General features: G+C 47.9%; 1 protein-coding gene across 4 annotated transcripts in view; it reads right to left on the reverse strand.

The window, feature by feature from the left end:
- Nucleotides 1-19,905, reverse strand: part of RBL1 (RB transcriptional corepressor like 1) — a 190,909-nt gene that overhangs the window by 141,242 nt on the left and 29,762 nt on the right. For all 4 annotated transcript variants that reach the window (XM_033963280.1, XM_033963282.1, XM_033963283.1 and 1 more), the window contains 2 exons: nucleotides 16,124-16,188; nucleotides 5,890-6,018 (listed from right to left, as the gene is read on the reverse strand). In XM_033963280.1, the coding sequence (XP_033819171.1) occupies nucleotides 5,890-6,018; nucleotides 16,124-16,188 (194 nt within the window). The remainder of the gene's footprint in view (nucleotides 1-5,889; nucleotides 6,019-16,123; nucleotides 16,189-19,905) is intronic.

A 19,905-nucleotide genomic window follows, 5' to 3' on the forward strand; every position in this document is an offset into this window, starting at 1 on the left:
TGTTATCTGGATGGGAACGTCTGGAAGGAGTAGAAATGCAGTGGCCAAAACTGAAAGGAGTTATTGTAAAGGCGACAAATCTGTGAAGCAAATAAGTAAAGGTAAGAGGAAAAGAAGGCTGCTTTGGAGATTGTGTCTGAATTCAAAAAAAGCTTGGGATAGGCATGTGGGATCTCTTAGAGTAGTGTATCGCAAACTGTGTGCGATGGCACACTAGTGTGCCTTCTGAGATTCCAAGTGTGCTGTGGCACATTGAGGAGGAAGAGAGGCGCCGGCCAGCTGACTTGCCTACAGGGCCAGAAGTTCTCAACATGCAGAACGGTGCCAGCGCTGCATGTCTAGCGACTTCCTGCTGCCATCGCGTGTCTCTCGGCATTCCTGCCTTCCTCGTCTTCTCTCCCCACCCCCGGACCAGCAGCGGCAACTCAGTGTGCGTTTAACTTCGCCACACAGCTGTCGCTAGCATTAGTTTAGACACAGTTTCATCAGGCAGCCTCGGGCCCTCTGCTAGGCCGGTCCGCTTCGATGATGCAACTTCCTGTTTCATCAGAGGTGAGCCGGCCTAGCAAAGGCCCCAAGACTGCCTGATAGAACCGCATCTAAACTAATGCTAGCGGCAGCTGTGTGGGGAAGTTAAAAGCACATTGAGCTGCCACTAGAGAGAGGAGAGGTACTACCGGACAGGAGAGGAGAGCAGAGAGATACTGTTGGACATGGGGAAAGGGAGAGGTGCTGCTGGACAGGGGGTAGAGAAAGGAAAGGGAGAAGAGGTGCTGCAGGACCTGGCAGAAGGGGAATGAAAGGAAAGGTGGAGGGGAGGGTTAGATGGTGTATGGGGAGAGATCATATTAGTTGTGAGTGGGGTTGGGGAGGGGAGGGAAGGGAAGGAAAGGAAAGAAAATTGTTGTAGGAGGAGTGAAAGTGATGAGAGAGGTAGAAATGGACATGGGGTGGAAGAGGAGAAATGGTGTATGGGGAGAGAGCATGTTGGGTTGAAGGGTGGGAAGGAGGGATGTCACTCAAAGGAAAAGGCAAGGAGAGAGAGAGAGAGAGAAAGCGTGCAGAAGGCAGAAAGTGTTGGACTCATGGAGAAGGTGAGATGGATGGGGAGGACAAAAATGAAGGAAGGAGAGAGATGTCAGACCATAGAAATGGAGGGAAGGAGAGAGAGATAGGAATGGAAAAGTAGATTTTGAGAAGAAAGCAGAAAAATGGAAAAATTGAATGCTAAGTTAATGCCAAAGATGGATGCAAGGTAGAAAGTGATTAGGAGAGAAAAATAGTCAATGGATAAGAAGCTCTGAAAACATAGTTAAAAGCACAGAAAAATAAAATCAACAGACAACAAAGGTAGGGAAAATGATTTTATTTTCAATATAGTGATTGAAATGTATCAGTTTTGAGAATTTATATCTGCTGTGTATATGAAAAATGAATGGGAAAAAACTGCATTACAATTAGTAAAGGGGTGGGATCTGGGGCAGAGCTTGGGAGGTCTGTGGTTGTGGTACTCAATTAATATTTGTTAGACTTGAGAAACACTGCTGTAGGCAATCAGCCGGCCACAGCGCCTCTCCTTCTCTCTGGCCCTCTTCCATGCTGGCACCCCCTACTGGCGTCTCAGAGCCCATCTGGAGGGCAGCTGTGCATGCGCAGACATCGACATGATCATGTCACGCAAGCATGCGATGTCATCACGGCGACGTCCGCGGACTTCCGAGTGCCTCGAGCCGTGGCCACTACCTTTAGTGTGCCCCAGCTTGAGAAAGTTTGGGAGACACTGTCTTAGAGAGAGGAAGAGATAACGGTAACTGTGGATGGACAGACTACATGGGCCATTTGGCCTTTATCTGCCATCAATTTTCTATGTTTCTATCAACATGATTGAATGGATAGTAGTAGTAGAAATTTTTACATTAGCACATATAGTATTGGCTGGGAAGTGGGGGCAACAGTCGGTTCCAGATCAATTACTGATTTGAAACAAATTAGACTTTTTACAAGCTATGTCTAAACAGACTGCCCTTCAACATAATGCACTGAAATCTTATCATAAAGAATGGGATATGAACATTGCCTGGAGAGGTGATTGAGGTATTTTGTTTCTCTACTGCTAAGTTATTTTACAGATGAATGTATGCTTTTTTGGTAGATATATGGAGTGGGAAGGGGATATGGTTGGTTGTTACCATTGAGATAAGAAACTTATAATTATGATATCATTAATGAGTGACTGGATTTTGCTCTGCCTTTTTGGTATGTATCCTTTGTTGTATGATCTTAATGTTTCAATAAGAAAGAAATGAGGATAAAAAATGAAATATAAAAACAGAAAAGATTTTTATTAGATAAAATCAACACCCAACACAGCCACGTTTCAAAGAATCTTCATGAGGAAAAACAGTGAAATAGTTCAAACTGATTAGCTCTAGGAGAGAAAAAAAAAATCTGAGGAATAAAGTTTCCCAAATAACTCACATATAGAACATAAAAAAACAGCCAGATAAACACAACTGTACAAACAGGAGGCAAGGTATTAGAGTGCAAAATTGTAACGAATTGGAACCAGCAGGAAAGTCAGACAGAAAATTACTGAGAGGAAGGACAGAGAATGAGCAGTAAGGGCTATAAAAGGAAAAGGGGCTCGTTTCTAGAATTAACGCCAGCTCAATGCTGGCGTTATGGTCTAGCGCGCGTGGCAATGTAGCACTGGCACACCTTAGTAAAAGGAGCCCTAAGAGAAGGGGGGGTGAGAAAGGGGAATATCTGTTTTCCTTATAATGAGAATAGCATTTGAGCTTTATGGACCCCTACACGTTTACATAGAATTGATAGCTCTAAGTCTAATAGATGCTGGCATTGTCATCTTGAAGCAGGGACATTAGATCATCTTTTATTCTATTGTCCATTCATATTAACATTTTGGAAATCAATTTGGCCCCAAATAAATAGGATGTTAGAAAATCCTGTAGCCTTGACATACGATACAATTCTATTTGGTACTGCAATGAGATCTCAAAGTCAAATTTCATCAAATAACAACAAACTTTTATTTATAATGACTGGAATAGCAGTACAACAAATTACACACAATTGGAAAAATTGTGACAGATTGAACTATAATTTTTGGTGGAACTCAGTTTGCCATATATATAAAATGGAACATACATTTGCAACACAAAAAGGATATATGGATAAATTCAAAAAGATTTGGGGACCATTAACAAAATATTGTAATAATTGAATTTCATTTTCCCATAATAAGAAAATAGTTAAAGAATAAAGGGAGGGAAGGGATATGGGAGGGGGGTTTATACTCTTTATTATAAATTATAAATAAAATATTATTAATACCGTATTTTCGCGGATATAACGCGCGCGTTATACGTGATTTTACGTACCGCGCATACCCCTCGCGCGTTATATGCCTGAGCGCGGTATACAAAAGTTTTTAAACATAGTTCCCACCCCGCCCGACGCCCGATTCACCCCCCCAGCAGGACTGCTCGCACCCCCACCCCGAACGACCGCTCGCACGCGCTCCCACCCGCACCCGCATCCACGATCGGAGCAAGAGGGAGCCCAAGCCCTCTTGCCCGGCCGACTCCCCGACGTCCGATACATCCCCCCCCCCCCGGCAGGACCACTCGCACCCTCACCCCGAAGGACCGCCGACTCCCCAACAATATCGGGCCAGGAGGGAGCCCAAACCCTCCTGGCCACGGCGACCCCCTAACCCCACCCCGCACTACATTACGGGCAGGAGGGATCCCAGGCCCTCCTGCCCTCGACGCAAACCCCCTCCCCCCAACGACCGCCCCCCCCCCAAGAACCTCCGCCCGTCCCCCAGCCGACCCGCGACCCCCCTGGCCGACCCCCACGACACCCCCACCCGCCTTCCCCGTACTTTGTGTAGTTGGGCCAGAAGGGAGCCCAAACCCTCCTGGCCACGGCGACCCCCTAACCCCACCCCGCACTACATTACGGGCAGGAGGGATCCCAGGCCCTCCTGCCCTCGACGCAAACCCCCCTCCCTCCAACGACCGCCCCCCCCCAAGAACCTCCGACCGACCCGCGACCCCCCTGGCCGACCCCCCCACCCCCCTTCCCCGTACCTTTGGAAGTTGGCCGGACAGACGGGAGCCAAACCCGCCTGTCCGGCAGGCAGCCAACGAAGGAATGAGGCCGGATTGGCCCATCCGTCCTAAAGCTCCGCCTACTGGTGGGGCCTAAGGCGCGTGGGCCAATCAGAATAGGCCCTGGAGCCTTAGGTCCCACCTGGGGGCGCGGCCTGAGGCACATGGGCCAAACCCGACCATGTGTCTCAGGCCGCGCCCCCAGGTGGGACCTAAGGCTCCAGGGCCTATTCTGATTGGCCCACGCGCCTTAGGCCCCACCAGTAGGCGGAGCTTTAGGACGGATGGGCCAATCCGGCCTCATTCCTTCGTTGGCTGCCTGCCGGACAGGCGGGTTTGGCTCCCGTCTGTCCGGCCAACTTCCAAAGGTACGGGGAAGGGGGGTGGGGGGGTCGGCAAGGGGGGTCGCGGGTCGGTCGGAGGTTCTTGGGGGGGGAGCGGTCGTTGGAGGGAGGGGGGTTTGCGTCGAGGGCAGGAGGGCCTGGGATCCCTCCTGCCCGTAATGTAGTGCGGGGTGGGGTTAGGGGGTCGCCGTGGCCAGGAGGGTTTGGGCTCCCTTCTGGCCCAACTACACAAAGTACGGGGAAGGCGGGTGGGGGTGTCGTGGGGGTCGGCCAGGGGGGTCGCGGGTCGGCTGGGGGACGGGCGGAGGTTCTTGGGGGGGGGGCGGTCGTTGGGGGGAGGGGGTTTGCGTCGAGGGCAGGAGGGCCTGGGATCCCTCCTGCCCGTAATGTAGTGCGGGGTGGGGTTAGGGGGTCGCCGTGGCCAGGAGGATTTGGGCTCCCTCCTGGCCCAATATTGTCGGGGAGTCGGCGGTCCTTCGGGGTGGGGGTGCGAGTGGTCCTGCCGAGGGGGGAGAAGAATCGGACGTCGAGGGGGGGCATCAGGCTTTCAGGATGGGGACAGGACTTCAAGGGGGGACAGGCAGACCTTCAAGGGGGGACAGGCAGACCTTCAAGGGGGGACAGGACTTCAAGGGGGACAGGCACGGAGAGGCGGGGCAGTGCACCGAAAGTCAGGGCGGGTGAACGGTGAGTCGGGGCAACCAGAGGAGAGTCGGGGCAGTGCACCGAAAGTCAGGGTGAGTCGGGGCAACCAGAGGAGAGTCGGGGCAGTGCACCGAAAGTCAGGGTGAGTCGGGGCAACCAGATGAGAGTCGGGGAGGGCGAAAGGAGAGTCGGGGTGGCCAGAGGAGAGTCGGGGAGAGCGAAAGGAGAGTCGGGGTGGCCAGAGGAGAGTCGGGCAGCATGCGCGTTATATGCCTGAGCGCGGTATAGAAAAGTTTTTGTACATATCATCGTGATTTCTGCGCGCTATACCCCTGTGCGCGTTTTACAATGGTGCGCGTTATATCCGCGAAAATACGGTAGATGGTAATAAAGGGAAGGGAAAAAGGTTAATAATTTAAAAAATAATTGATAAAATCATTACAATATATATGTTGTATAACTTTATAAGAAAAATAATTACAGTTATATGATATATAAAATCATAAGAAATATAAGATAAGAAATGTTATGTATAAAATACATTATAGTAATATCAAGTGTATTATTAAGATAATTGTATGAAAATTTATGACACTTGTTAAATGAAAAAAAAATCAATAAAAAAAAAAAGAATAGCATTTTTTTCATTACCTCCTAAAGTGGGTGGGGATACCAACTGACCAATAGGGGTCAACATGATTACTGATATTTCTCTCACAAATTACTGGGTTAGAATAGGAACTGTAACAGAATACAATAATTACCTTTGAATGAAGGGTTTAACAAATCTTTTTTGTTCGGACAGAGGAGCACATTTGCATAAATCAGATCCAAGCAGCAAAGGAGTAAATGATAGGAATTTACCAAATCATCTCCAATCATACGGAAATTACCTTAAAAAAAAATTAAACCATTAAGTCCCAAATTGGAAGATATATGCCCATTATTGTATTGAGCAAAAAAAGCATTATATAAAAACAAAACAAACACCCCCTAAAAGAATGACATTTAAGCTACAGCAGGAGCAAAAACATAATTTTTAAAATATTTAGCTGTCTGTTAAAAACAAATAATCCTATAAGATGCTCTGTCAGCTTTGGTTTCTTATTTTATTGCAGGTAAAATAAAAAGATTATGTACTTACCCTGGTAAGCTCTTTTCTAGACAGTTGGGTTATTTCACTGTAGTCGCGTGCAGAAGGAATCCACTCCGGATTTTTCACTCTGCCTCTGTTGTACTTCACTGGGCTCTCTAGCTTCAGCTTCATTTAGTACCCAAGCACATAGAACCACCAAGTGAAGTAGAGGCACCTGTAGCAACAGGCTTAAACAATTGCTCTGCTCAAAAGTAACTAGACAGTACTATTAACCACTAACACTGGCTACAAAGAAGTTCAGAAACTACTCCCCAATAAACTGAAATATATACAAATTCTTCCTATCCACAAGGGCTGAAAGGCATCCAAGAGTCAACTTGGAGAAGCATAAAACAGATTGAAGCAGTAGACAGGCGCAGGAAGGAATGGGCAAGAGTCTGTCTCACCTATCTACTAGAAAAGAGCTTATCTTAGTAAGTACATAATCTCTTTTTCCAGTGCAATAGGCGAGACATTCTAGACAGTAGGGATGTACAAAAGCAGTCCCCAAAAAAGCTAAGGTGGACTTCCTGCACCGACCTTTAAAATCAAGGACCCAAAAACGGAGTCCTGTCTTGCCACCATGTCCACTCTGTAGAATTGGCAAACGTATGAAGAGAAAACCACATCACCACTCTGCAAATCTCCTCAAGAGAGGCAGATCTAGCTTTGGCCCATGAAGAATCCACACTCCAGATAGGTTGCACCTTGATAGAAACAGGAGACTGTTTCCCTGAAAGAATGTAGGCTGACGAAATGGCCCAACAGATCCATCTGGAAATCATGGCCTTGGAAGCAGGAGAGCCCTGCTTAACTGAATGAGTCAGCACATACAAATGGTCAGAGAGACGAAACTCGTTGGTGACCTGATAACACAGAAGAACTCTGGCACATCCAGTTTTTCAACAGGCGAGCTTGTGTCCTGGAACCTGTAGACCAGACGTGTCCCACGGTGTAATCAAATTTGGTCTGCATGACAATTGAAAATTCGCAATTAAGCTGGTCCGCCAATGGGGGGAAAGCAGAGAAAGGCACAGCGGGAGCACAACATGGAGTCGCGAAATGTGGTGGCCACAAGACTTGAGGCGCGACTTCATGCTTTGTGATGTTCTGCTCCCACCGTGCCTTCCTCTGCTTTCCCTCATCGACACTCATAGTCGCCTGTACAACGAGGGCTACAACACCATGTGTGGTCACACCGTGCTCACCCTCTTCGCTGTGGACTACGGGCTGGTGCGGGAGCCGCAGTCCCTGGAGGCCTGTGTCAACGTGCACTGCCTGTGTGGGCTGGTGACCGCCTTCGTTGAGTACTCGGAGGGCAGGACCAGTAGGGCCCGCTTCCACAGCGTGCCTCCCTTCGCTTTTGCTACAGGTAAAGGACTCTGCCTGATACCCATTCATGTCCTCTTCTTCCTTCCCTCCCCCCTCCCGTTCAAAGGTTGGCTGGGTCAGAAATAATAGCAAAACTTGCTTCCATCAATGCATAAAGCACAGTTACTTACCGTAACAGGTGTTATCCAGGGACAGCAGGCAGATATTCTTAACGCATGGGTGACGTCACCGACGGAGCCCCGGTACGGACACTTTTAACTAGAAAGTTCTAGATGGCCGCACCGCGCATGCGCGAGTGCCTTCCCGCCCGACGGAGGAGAGCGTGGTCCCCAGTTAAGATAAGCCAGCTAAGAAGCCAACCCGGGGAGGTGGGTGGGTCGTAAGAATATCTGCCTGCTGTCCCTGGATAACACCTGTTACGGTAAGTAACTGTGCTTTATCCCAGGACAAGCAGGCAGCATATTCTTAACGCATGGGTGACCTCCAAGCTAACAGAGAGGGAGGAGGGATGGTTGGCCATTAGGAAAATAAATTTTGTAACACAGATTGGCCGAAGTGTCCATCCCGTCTGGAGAAGGCATCCAGACAATAGTGAGTAGTGAACGTGTGAACTGAGGACCAAGTGGCAGCCTTGCAGATTTCCTCGATGGGCGTGGAACGGAGGAAAGCCACAGAAGCAGCCATAGCTCTGACCCTGTGGGCCGTGACAGCACCTTCCAGTGAGAGACCGGCCCGAGCATAAAAGAACACAATGCAGGCAGCAAGCCAGTTAGAAAGCGTCCGTTTAGAAACAGGGTGCCCCAGACGGTTGGGGTCAAAGGACAAAAAGAGTTGAGGTGAAGAGCGGTGAGCCCTGGTACGGTCCAGGTAGTATGCCAGGGCCCGCTTACAGTCTAGCGTGTGTAACGCCTGTTCCCCAGGATGAGAATGGGGTTTAGGGAAAAAGACAGGCAATACAATGGACTGGTTGAGGTGGAAGTCCGAGACCACCTTGGGAAGGAATTTAGGGTGGGTACGCAGAACCACCTTGTCATGGTGAAAAACAGTAAAAGGTGGGTCGGCCACCAGTGCATGCAGCTCACTAACCCTCCTGGCAGAGGTGATGGCAATGAGGAAAAGCACCTTCCACGTCAGAAATTTGAGTGAAGTAGTGGCAAGAGGCTCAAATGGAGGTTTCATGAGGGCTGATAAAACCACATTCAGGTCCCAGACGACTAGAGGAGGCTTCAGAGGTGGTTTGACATTGAAGAGGCCTCTCATGAACAGGGAAACCAGTGGATGAGCCGTGAGAGGTTTTCCGAGGATAGGCTCATGAAACGCAGTGATGGCACTGAGGTGGACTCTGATTGAGGTAGATTTGAGGCCAGCGTCGGACAGAGAGAGCAAATAGTCCAGTACAGTTTCCACCGCTAATGAGGTGGGATCGTGATGATGCAGTAGACACCAGAGGAGAACCTGGTCCACTTCTGATGGTAACATTGGAGGGTGGCCGGTTTCCTGGAGGCATCCAAAATGCGACGGACAGGCTGAGACAGATTCTCTTAGAGGTCAGCCCGAGAGGAACCAAGCTGTCAGGTGGAGCGATGACAGGTTGGGATGAAGTAGAGACTGATGCTGCTGCGTAAGTAGAGTAGGAAACACAGGAAGAGGAATGGGCTCCCTGGAGCTGAGCTGGAGGGAGAACCAGTGTTGGCGAGGCCACTGAGGAGCTATGAGAACCATGGTGGCTCTGTCCCTGAGGAGTTTGAATAGCGTCCGCAACATTAGAGGCAGTGGAGGAAAGGCATAGAGGAACCGATCCGACAAGTCGAGCAGGAATGCATCCGGGGTCAGATGATGAGGAGAGTAGAGTCTGGAGCAGAACTGGGGCAGCTGATGGTTGTGAGGAGCTGCAAAGAGGTCCACCTGAGGAGTGCCCCAGAGAGCAAAGATGGAGTGGAGTGTGGGAGGATCCAAGGTCCACTCGTGAGGTTGAAGGATGCGGCTGAGGTTGTCAGCCAGGGAGTTCTGTTCGCCCTGGATATAGACGGCCTTGAGGAAGAGACTGCGGGCCGTGGCCCAGGTCCAGATGCGGATGGCCTCCTGACAGAGGATGGGAGATCCGGTGCCGCCTTGCTTATTTATGTAGTACATGGCGACTTGGTTGTCTGTGCACAGGAGAAGAACCTGAGGATAGAGAAGGTGCTGGAAGGCCTTGAGAGCATAGAACATGGCCCTGAGTTCCAGGAAGTTGATGTGATGTTGACGCTCCTGAGGGGTCCAGAGTCCCTGGGTGCGAAGATCTCCCATGTGAGCTCCCCATGCATAGGGGGAGGCATCTGTGGTTATGATCATGGAATGAGGGGGTAGATGAAAGAGTAGACCCCTGGAAAGATTTGAGGAGTTCAACCACCATTGAAGAGATTGCTGAAGAGACGATGTCACAGAGATGGGATGAGAAAGAGGATCCGTGGTCTGTGACCATTGGGTGGCTAGAGTCCATTGAGGTGTCCTGAGGTGGAGTCGTGCCAGAGGAAGCACATGGACTGTCGAGGCCATGTGGCCCAGGAGGACCATCTTTTGCCGAGCAGGAATAGAGCGACAAAGGAGCACCTGACGGCAGAGATGGAGCAGGGTTCGTTGGCGGTCTGAGGGGAGAAACGCCCTCATCAGAGTGGTGTCGAGGACGGCACCAATGAACTGAAGTCGCTGTGTGGGAAGGAGATGTGACTTGGGGTAGTTGATCTCGAACCCCAGGAGATGGAGGAAAGAGATGGTGTGTTGAGTGGCTTGTAGCACAAGCGGAGACGTAGGAGCTTTCACCAACCAATCGTCCAAGTATGGGAACACCTGGAGGTTGTGAGACCTGAGGAAGGCCGCCACCACAATAAGGCACTTGGTAAACACCCTGGGCGATGATGCGAGGCCAAAGGGTAGCACTTTGTACTGATAGTGGTGGTGCTGTACCTGAAATTGGAGGTAGCGACGTGAAGTCAGATGGATCGGAATGTGAGTGTAGGCCTCTTTGAGGTCTAGGGAACATAGCCAGTCGTGATGAGAGAGAAGAGGGTAAAGCGTGGCAAGGGAGAGCATCCTGAATTTTTCCTTGACCAGACACTTGTTGAGGTTCCGAAGATCGAGGATGGGACGGAGGTCTCCTGTCTTCTTGGGAACCAGGAAGTAGCGGGAGTAGAATCCCTGACCCCTTTGGTCTGGGGGTACCTCTTCGATGGCATTGAGAAGAAGAAGGGATTGGACCTCCCTCAGGAGGAGGGGGGGTTGAGAGGAGTGAGAAACAGACTCTATGGGAGGATTGTCTGGTGGAAGAGTCTGGAAGTTGAGAGAGTAGCCGTGGCGAATGATGTTGAGGACCCACAGGTCTGATGTAATGACCTCCCAACGGTTGAGGAAGAGTTGAAGGCGGCCTCCTATCGGCTGAGGAAGAGGCAATGATGGCGGGAGACTGGCTATGCCCTGGAGAAAAGAGTCAAAAGGGCTGAGATGTGGGGGAGGCTTGGCAGGTTGGTGAGACTGTAAACGTGCCTGAGTTTGGTGCTGCTGACGAGGCCGGCGAGGCTGTTGTTGCTGAGGCGGGTTGAGAGGTCTGGCCGAGAACCTGCGTTGGTAGGAAGACTGCTGTTTGTAGGGGCGAGCAGGTGGAGTCTTCCTTTTAGGTTTGATTAGGGTATCCCACCTGGTCTCGTGTGCTGAAAGTTTCTGGGTAGTTGAGTCCAGGGACTCCCCGAATAGTTCATCACCAAGACGAGGTGCGTTAGCCAGGCGGTCTTGGTGATTAATGTCGAGGTCAGAAACTCTCAGCCAGGCCAAGCGCCTCATGGCAACAGCCATGGCAGATGCTAGAGAGGTCAGCTCAAAAGAGTCATAAATGGATCGCACCATAAATTTCCGGAGTTGGAGCAAACTGGAGATTTGTTGTTGAAAAACCGGGATCTTACGCTCAGGGAGGTACTTTTGTAAGGAGGAGAGTTGTTGCACCAAATGCTTCATATAGAAGGAGAAGTGGAAGGTGTAATTATTAGCCCTGTTGGCAAGCATGGAATTCTGATAAAGGCGCTTGCCAAATTTATCCATTGTTCTGTCCTCTCTGCCAGGAGGGGTGGAGGCATAAACACTGGAGCCCTGGGTTTTCTTCAAGGTGGACTCCACTAGAAGGGATTCATGGGGTAGTTGAGGTTTGTCGAACCCCGGGATAGGAATGACCCTGTATAAACTATCCAGTTTTTGAGGGGCACCCGGTACCGTGAGAGGATTTTCCCAGTTTTTGTAAAAAGTTTCCCGTAAGATGTCATGGACGGGTAACTTTAAAAATTCTTTGGGAGGTTGTTCGAAGTCCAGGGCGTCCAGGAAAGCCTGGGACTTCTTAGAGTCGGATTACAAAGGGATCGACAGAGCCGCCGACATTTCCCTGAGAAATTTTGTGAATGAGGACTGTTCAGGTTTGGAACTGGTATCGACCATCGATGGTTCCTCGTCCGTTGAGGAAGCCTCATCATCGGTACCGGGTGGGGATTCTTCCCATAAGTTCGGGTCCCTGACGTCGGTGTGCGCAGGACGGGACGGTGGTGCGGACGGCTCAGTGTGGCGAGTCTTAGAGAGAGATTTGCCAGAGCGCATCGAGACGGTACCGGGGGAGGAAGATCGATGCCGGTCCTGGTCTCGGGGGGACTGGTGTCGGGGAGGGTCGGCATCAGAGCGTGTTTGTATTGGAGGATTAAGTGGTTCAGCCGCGAGTACCGGCATGGAGGTGTTCAACGGTGCCGATGGTGTCGACACCGGCGGTATGGTGCGATGCTCGGGCCGGTCTGGTACCGGAAGGAGTGGGGCCAAAATTGCAGGCAACAAGTGCTGGAGTTGTTGTTGCAGTTGCTCTTGCAATTGGCTGTGGAGTATGGCCGCAATGCGGTCGTCCAGAGGGGGCACCAGTACCGCTTTTTTCTTTGTCGGTACCATAGGTGCTGCTCCATGCCCCGGCGATGAGGATGCCGATGACGAGGCACTCACCGAAATCGGGGCGGAGCATTTGCGGGGTCGGCGTGATGCCGGGAGGACCGGCGTCGCCGGTGTGGCAGGAGGGCGCTCAAGGGAAGTGGAAGGCTTCTTAGCCGGCTTACCTGGTGCCAGCGACCCCGAGGAAGGATCAGGCGTCATCGAAGTAGTCGTTGCCGACTTTTGTGGCGCCGTTGACGGCGCAGCCGATTCCATGGCAGATCCGGTACCGAAAAGGATATTCTGTTGGATCTGTCTATTTTTCAAAGTACGTTTTTTAAGAGTAGCACAGCGGGTGCAGGTGTCAGCCCGATGCTCTGGACCCAGGCATTATAGGCACCAATTGTGCGGGTCAGTGAGAGATATTGGGCGTGCACACCGCTGGCACTTCTTAAAGCCCGGCTGAGGGGGCATGAAGGGGAACACGGCCTCCACAAAATCAAAACCGGAGGCCTGTATGGTGGCAACAGGCCCCGCCGGGGCAGGCCCGAAAAATAAAGAAAAAACAAAGTTGTTTTTTTTTTTTTTTTTTTTTTCAAGTTAGAACGAAAAACGAAATCCGAAGGAAAAGGAACAAAAAAAGGAATAAAATAGCGCGAGCGGGAAGGCAAAAAACGAGATTTCAACAGCTGTTGAAAGCACATGCATCTTCTTCGCTCCGCGGAAACGAAGAAACTGGGGACCACGCTCTCCTCCGTCGGGCGGGAAGGCACTCGCGCATGCGCGGTGCGGCCATCTAGAACTTTCTAGTTAAAAGTGTCCGTACCGGGGCTCCGTCGGTGACGTCACCCATGCGTTAAGAATATGCTTGTCCTGGGATAATATATTATTGCTGTTTTTGTGATAAATTGTATCAAGCAACAGCATGTCTGCTAAGTTGTTGAAAATCTTACACTCATTGTAAAATTTTCTAAATAAAATTATTTTAACTCCCTCCTAATACCTCAATGGCTTGCAGCATTTGAAGACCAGAGTTGCTTACCTTGTCCAAGTTTTTAATTTTGGCCCATCACAGAGCTTGTGTGGGGTTGGAGAGGTTGTAACCCTAAACTTCTACTAAGACTAAGGAGTGCTTTTATTAGGGTGCGCATTTAGCACGCACTAAATCGGTTAGCGTACCTTAATAAAAGGACCCCAAACTATCCTAATTAAAAATTCAGCCCTGTGTTTTAGATTTCGGCCCCTTATGTGATTGAGTTTGACACCTCTGCTGTAGACTGACAGGCAGGCAAATACACTTCCGTAATAACATGGAAAGCCGAAACCACCTTCAGCAGGAAGAAAGGAATTGTCTGAAGGGAAACCTCAGCTTCTGAAATACAGAGGAAATGGGCTTAGCAAGACAAAGCCTGTAGTTCGACACGTCGCCGAAACAGAATAGGCACCAAGCTTGGCAAAAACATTCAAGATGTTGTAGAGGGCATCAGCTATGTAATCCACTCCAGAGATGAGAAAATCCAAATTCCGAAGCACCACAGTGTCAGTGTTGGAGTGGCATGCCTCAGATATGAAAAAAGGAGGCCATTGCTGCTTTAACCCCAGCCGTGGCCAAATCAAACAGACACTTAAGGATAAAATCCATGAATCTGTCCTAAACATCCTTTAGGACCCCCCCCTCCCCATCGCTTGGGAGAGATGTGCACTTGGTAACATGAGCCACTGAAGAATCCACCTTCAGAGAAGTAAAGCGCTTGTTAAAGCTATCCACCATGGGATAAAGCCGCGCCATGGCTCAAGCACATTTCAAGGGACCCTAAGAAGTCTCCTAGATATCCGTAAGAATCCAAACAGCATCAGGAAAAGAGGCAGATTGTGGCCTCTGGTCAAGCATTGAAGCTGGCAAGTATGAAAAATAACTTTAAAAAACAAATCTGGAAAAATCCAAAATGGCCACTGAGGCCCTGTATTGATTAAAAATAGCCCAGGAAAGCACCCACAGAACCTTCAAAAACAGAGATTTTTGGATTTTAGTGTGTGTGTGGGGGGGGGGGGTATAGGACATGCAGGGAAACCACATAAAACCCCCTTTTTAAACACCACCCAAAATCTCTGATGCAAGCTGTAAGTTTGCTCACAGGAAAAACTGAAATATTTTACTCACTGTGCTGAATGAGAGAAACTGCATGCAGCTGAACACAGGCTGGATTTCAATCTTCTGACTCCCCACTGGCCTTGATCACCACAGCCGGAGACCTCCCTCACTCTTGGACACGCCGCGCAAACATCTGGCGGAGGAAAGCAGTCTGGCTTCGATCCTGGTTGCACCTCCAGGAAACTGTCTCAGCCTGTGCTACACCCACTAGCTAGCTCCCAAGGGAAAGGTCCCGGAGTCCCGATCTGATGTCCAGCAAACCCCACAGAAGCAGACGTTCTCCAACAGTCTGCAATCTCCCGCAGTCAAGAATGTTCCCGCAGGAATCTCCACAGCACAAGGGTGAAAACCGTGAACAAAAAATACTGAAAGATCACAAAATAAAACATGAGCAAAAAAGATGAGCTCCTACGAAAAGACTGGCAAGCATGCTTAGGGAGGAAGTATGTAAGAAATAATCCACTGGTCCCGGAATAAAGTGGGATTGTACAAGAAGCTGTATTTATGATGGGTCCAGGTCCTACCTTCTCTCATGCTCCTACAGTGCCCTTACAACGCAGATACAATTGGCCACTTTTTAAAAAGAAATTTTACTCATTCACTTAAAAATGTGATCTGTTAAACATGTATCGATAGTGAAAATAATTATGACTTTTTTAGGGTACTAATGCTGTCCGATTCACTGATTCAAATCAATTGCACCGATTCACTTTGGTGAATCGAGAAAATCAGACTCACTGATTCAGCAACCTCCCACCCCGGTGAGACCTGACATACCTCCACTCCAAGGCTTCCTAAAGCAGCAGCAGTAACAGTGCTCTGAATGGGCTGCTTGGGTCGGCCTTCCAAATGCTGCGTCACTGATGTGGCAAAGGGAAGCCCTAGCGGGGAAGGCCGCAGAGCAACCTGTTCAGAGTGCCACCGCTACCGCTGCTTTAGGAGGCCTCAGAAGGTATGTCAGTCACAGTGGGAAGGGCAGTGGGGGGCAGAGAGAGAGAGAGAGAGATGGCAGACAGTGGGAAAGAAACAAATGTTAGATATGGCAGTGGAAGATAGAAAAAAATTATTTTATTTTCTATCTTGTGATTACAGTATGTCAGATTTGAAACGTGTATCCACCCAGAGCTGGTGTTAGACAGGACCTAACAGAGAGAGCACAATAATTTTGTTTAGTTTGATTACACCACAGCGCCAGCGTAGGGTTGGAGAAGGTAAAGCGGGGCAGGAGTGGGTGGAAAGACTACAAAATAAACCTGCCAAGATATTTGAAAAAAAATGCCAGATTGGGCAGGAAAATCCAATTGAATCGAAAAATCGAATGAATCGAATCGAAAATTTTTTCCCTGAACTGGACAGCACTAGTACTTACAGGGTTTGAAATTACCATTTGCAAATATCTCAGATTTTAGCCATGCACACTGCACAACACATCAGTAAGTAGCAATTTACATACCCTTGGTATATACAAAAAGGGTCCAGCAGAACTTAAAGAGGTCTTTAGCACTACATGGAATTCGTCTAATAAAATAAAAGGAGAAAAGAAATGCAAACATCAATATATCAATCCTTTCATTAAATAGTTCACAAGTAGTTCAGTTAAAAGTTATTTTCTATTCTCATTTCAAAACTTTTGCATACATAGCTCAGCTCCAAGACCCCAAGACAGAACACTTGAAAACCTAGACTGCCTTTTCCTCACAGAAACCTGGCTTACTTCTGAATTAGACCCCAGAATAACGGAAGTATGTCCAAAAGGATACAAGATAATAGTGGTCTGCAGAGAAAACAAAAAAGGAGGAGGAATTGCCAGAAGCACCATAGACCTAAAAATACAAGACAAAATAACTACTCACATGGATTTACTCGCAGGAACCCTAACCAGCATATTATGTTACATATCACCAGGAAACTGGAACCCAGCAAAACCAAAATTTGAAGACTTTATCTACAGAAACTCACTAACAACAACGTATAATTTAATCCTAGGAGACCTAAAACTCCAAACAAGTAGAAATCTTACTATCATACCTCGAAGCCTTAACATACAAGATGCTAGACCCTCAAACCACACATTAAAAAGGTTACCGACGTGATGCCGAGTACCTGATCGGTCGTGCCTCTGCACAGCTCCAGGCCATGCTGCCTTAAAACTACTTAATAAGCGCTGTCTTTATCCTGGGACACCTTGCCTCACACTTCGGAGATCTCCCAGAATGGACGGGGACGTGAAGAAAGTCTTACGGGAGTGTTTTGAGCTCAGTATGACAGCAAGAGTGCAGCGAGATACCCGCGGGAAGGTGAAGCCGACAGACATTAAGATGGCGGACAACCATGCGGTCCCCATGTTTACTATACAAGAGGAGGCCATACAGGAGCTCACTAAATCCCTAACACTGGTTATGGAAGACAAGCTAGCAAAAATTCAAACCTTTATGGAGGACTTCCGGGAGACCCTGGAGACTCATGTGGGCCGCCTGCAGAGAGTTGAGGACTGAGTGGCTCAGCAGGAGGATCGCTCCGCTAATTTTGAGGAAGTAGCGTCCAGGGGGGGGGGAGAGAAGGGAAGCCGGCACGCACACGATAGAGCCCCGGAGGGAAGCTTACAACTTGTTGCTTTTACTTGCTTCGGGCCTTCCTCGCTGCCGGGTCTTGCCTTCGCGGAAACAGAAAGTAGGCTGGATCTGGCAACGAGGAAGGCCCGAAGCAAGTAAAAGCAGCAAGTGTAGTGGTATACCATTTGAGAAAAACAAACGCACGGACATCGGACCCGATTCTGCTTGCTCTTTTAAAGCTCCGATCCAATCTACCTTGGTGTCTATTGTGGAAGATAAAGTGGTCAGCTAGGAAGAATAAAATCAAGAAAGTTCAAGTTTAGTCAAGCTGTGATTTGAACTTTATAGGCATTTGTTTTTCATCCTTTAACTGGCAGGCAGAAGGATGCTCCATTTATTAATCTTGCAAAGTCTGATACAGGAAAAGCTAGAAGTGCATCAGGATTTAAGGAGCTTGGGGTGTGCAAATCCACTTAATGCAGAAATTACAGTAAAATGAAATCACTTTTCTATTTCACTGCAGCTCTATGAGGTTTTTTTGCACTTAGCTTTAGTCAAATGATGGATAGGAATATGTTTATTTCATTTAAGTTAAGGGAAAACAATATTTTTTCTGAGTATCCTTTAAATAATGGTTCACAAATTAATTCAGCCTGTTTTAAGGCTGGGTTTTGTTTTTCACATTATTGCTTCTATTTTTATAATCCTTAAAAAAAATAAGGGGCAATTCTCCAAGTGGGTTCATCCTGGTAGGCACCCTGAGACTGTACAGGGAACGCCTATTCTATAGCAGTGAATGGGCTCCCAGGTTCCTTTACAGAATGGTAGCATATAGCCTTAGATTCAGGCGCCTTACAGTTAAAGCAGCCTTAGAGCATGTCCACTTGTGGGAGAAATGATTTTATTTTCAGTTTAGTGATCAAAATGTGTCTGTTTTGAGAATTTATATCTGCTGTCTATATTTTGCACTATGGCCCCCTTTTACTAAATCGCAATAGCGTTTTTTAGCACAGGGAGTCTATGAGCATCGAGAGCAGTGCAGGGCATTCAGCGCATCTCCCTGCGCTAAAAACCGCTATTGCGATTTAGTAAAAAGGGAGGGGGTATATTTGTCTATTTTTGTATAGTTGTTCCTGAGGTGACATTGCATAAAATCATCTGCCTTGACCTCTTTGAAAACCTGCGGAATATATATGATGATTAACATTTTCTCAGCGTGGGTTTTTTTTTAAATTTTATTGTTGGTAGATCATTTTGACTTGGTCATTTTAAAAGTAGCTCGCAAGCCCAAAAAGTGTGGGCACCATTTCTTGTATGACTGGATCAGCTATATTTATCTTTTTTTTTTTAGTTGTTTAAATTCATGCAGAAATAAATGACTAGATTGAACCTAATGACTTCATTAACGCCTTTCCCTTTTTTTAACCTCTATACCATTTGAAAGAGGGCAAAAACTTCTTAAATTTAGTAAAAATATTCTGGCACAAGTGTCAAACCTTAAAAAAGGAAGTCATATTGAGCATTGGAAAATAATAATAATAATTAACTAATAAAAATAGTACACATTTAGGGCTCCTTTTACTAAGTTACAATAGTGGTTTTAGCGTGCGCTTAGTGCGCGGAGAATTGCCACAAGCGCTAGATGCAACACCAGCATTGAGCTGGTGTTAGTTTTCCCACATAGCACAGGGGTTTGCGAGCGCTAAAAATGCTAGCACACCTTAGTAAAAGAGAGGGTTAATTTTCCCCACCACCAAATTTCCCCATCCCGCCCCACCCGGCTACTTTTTCATGCCACCCGGCTGGAAAAAATTTCTGGGGAGAACACTGGTTTAAAGGATTTCTACAATCCAGAACCTACAGAGTCAAAACAAACAATGTAAAATCAGAACCTTGATCCAACCCGTGCGGAGTACCCCAAGGATCTCCTCTATTACCCACACCATTCAACCTATACATTGCCTCCCTCAGCTTCCACCTAGATAAACTAAACTTAACCTCTTACAGCTATGCAGACGACATAACCATCCTCCTTCCTTTTGACCAACCAATACCCTCCATGGGAGACACAATACACAGAACACTCGAAATAATAGCAACATGGATGAAAGAACACAAACTAAAACTAAATCCTGACAAAACAAACTTCATTCTACTAGAAAACAGCAAAACCACAACCATAACAAACCTAGTCATAAACTCTATCTCATACCCCATTCAACCCACTTTAAAATTCCTGGGAGTGCTAATAGACAGACGCTGTACCATGCAGCCACAAATCAACAAAACAATCATTTGCGGTTATGAGAAACCTAAGGCAAGTTCGAAAATTCTTCGACAGAAAACAATTTCAACTCGTGGTACAATCCCTAGTCCTAGGACTAATAGATTATTGCAACATACTATATCTCCCATGCCCAGCAAACATGATAAAACAACTTCAAACAATACAAAACACAGCCCTAAGACTTATCTACTCGCTGAAGAAATACGACCATATCACAGAGGCTTACCTCGAAACACACTGGCTCCCAGTTCAAGCCAGAATACTCTTCAAATTCTACTGCCAACTATTTAAAGCCATAAACGGAGATAGCCCAGAATATTGGAATAATCGGCTAAATCAATCCTCCTCAACCAGATACAGGAGAACCCACAGACCATTCACGTACCCGCCGACAAA

This window comes from Geotrypetes seraphini, chromosome 11 (assembly GCF_902459505.1).
Source record: "Geotrypetes seraphini chromosome 11, aGeoSer1.1, whole genome shotgun sequence".
In the NCBI taxonomy this organism is placed as follows: Eukaryota; Metazoa; Chordata; class Amphibia; order Gymnophiona; family Dermophiidae; genus Geotrypetes; species Geotrypetes seraphini.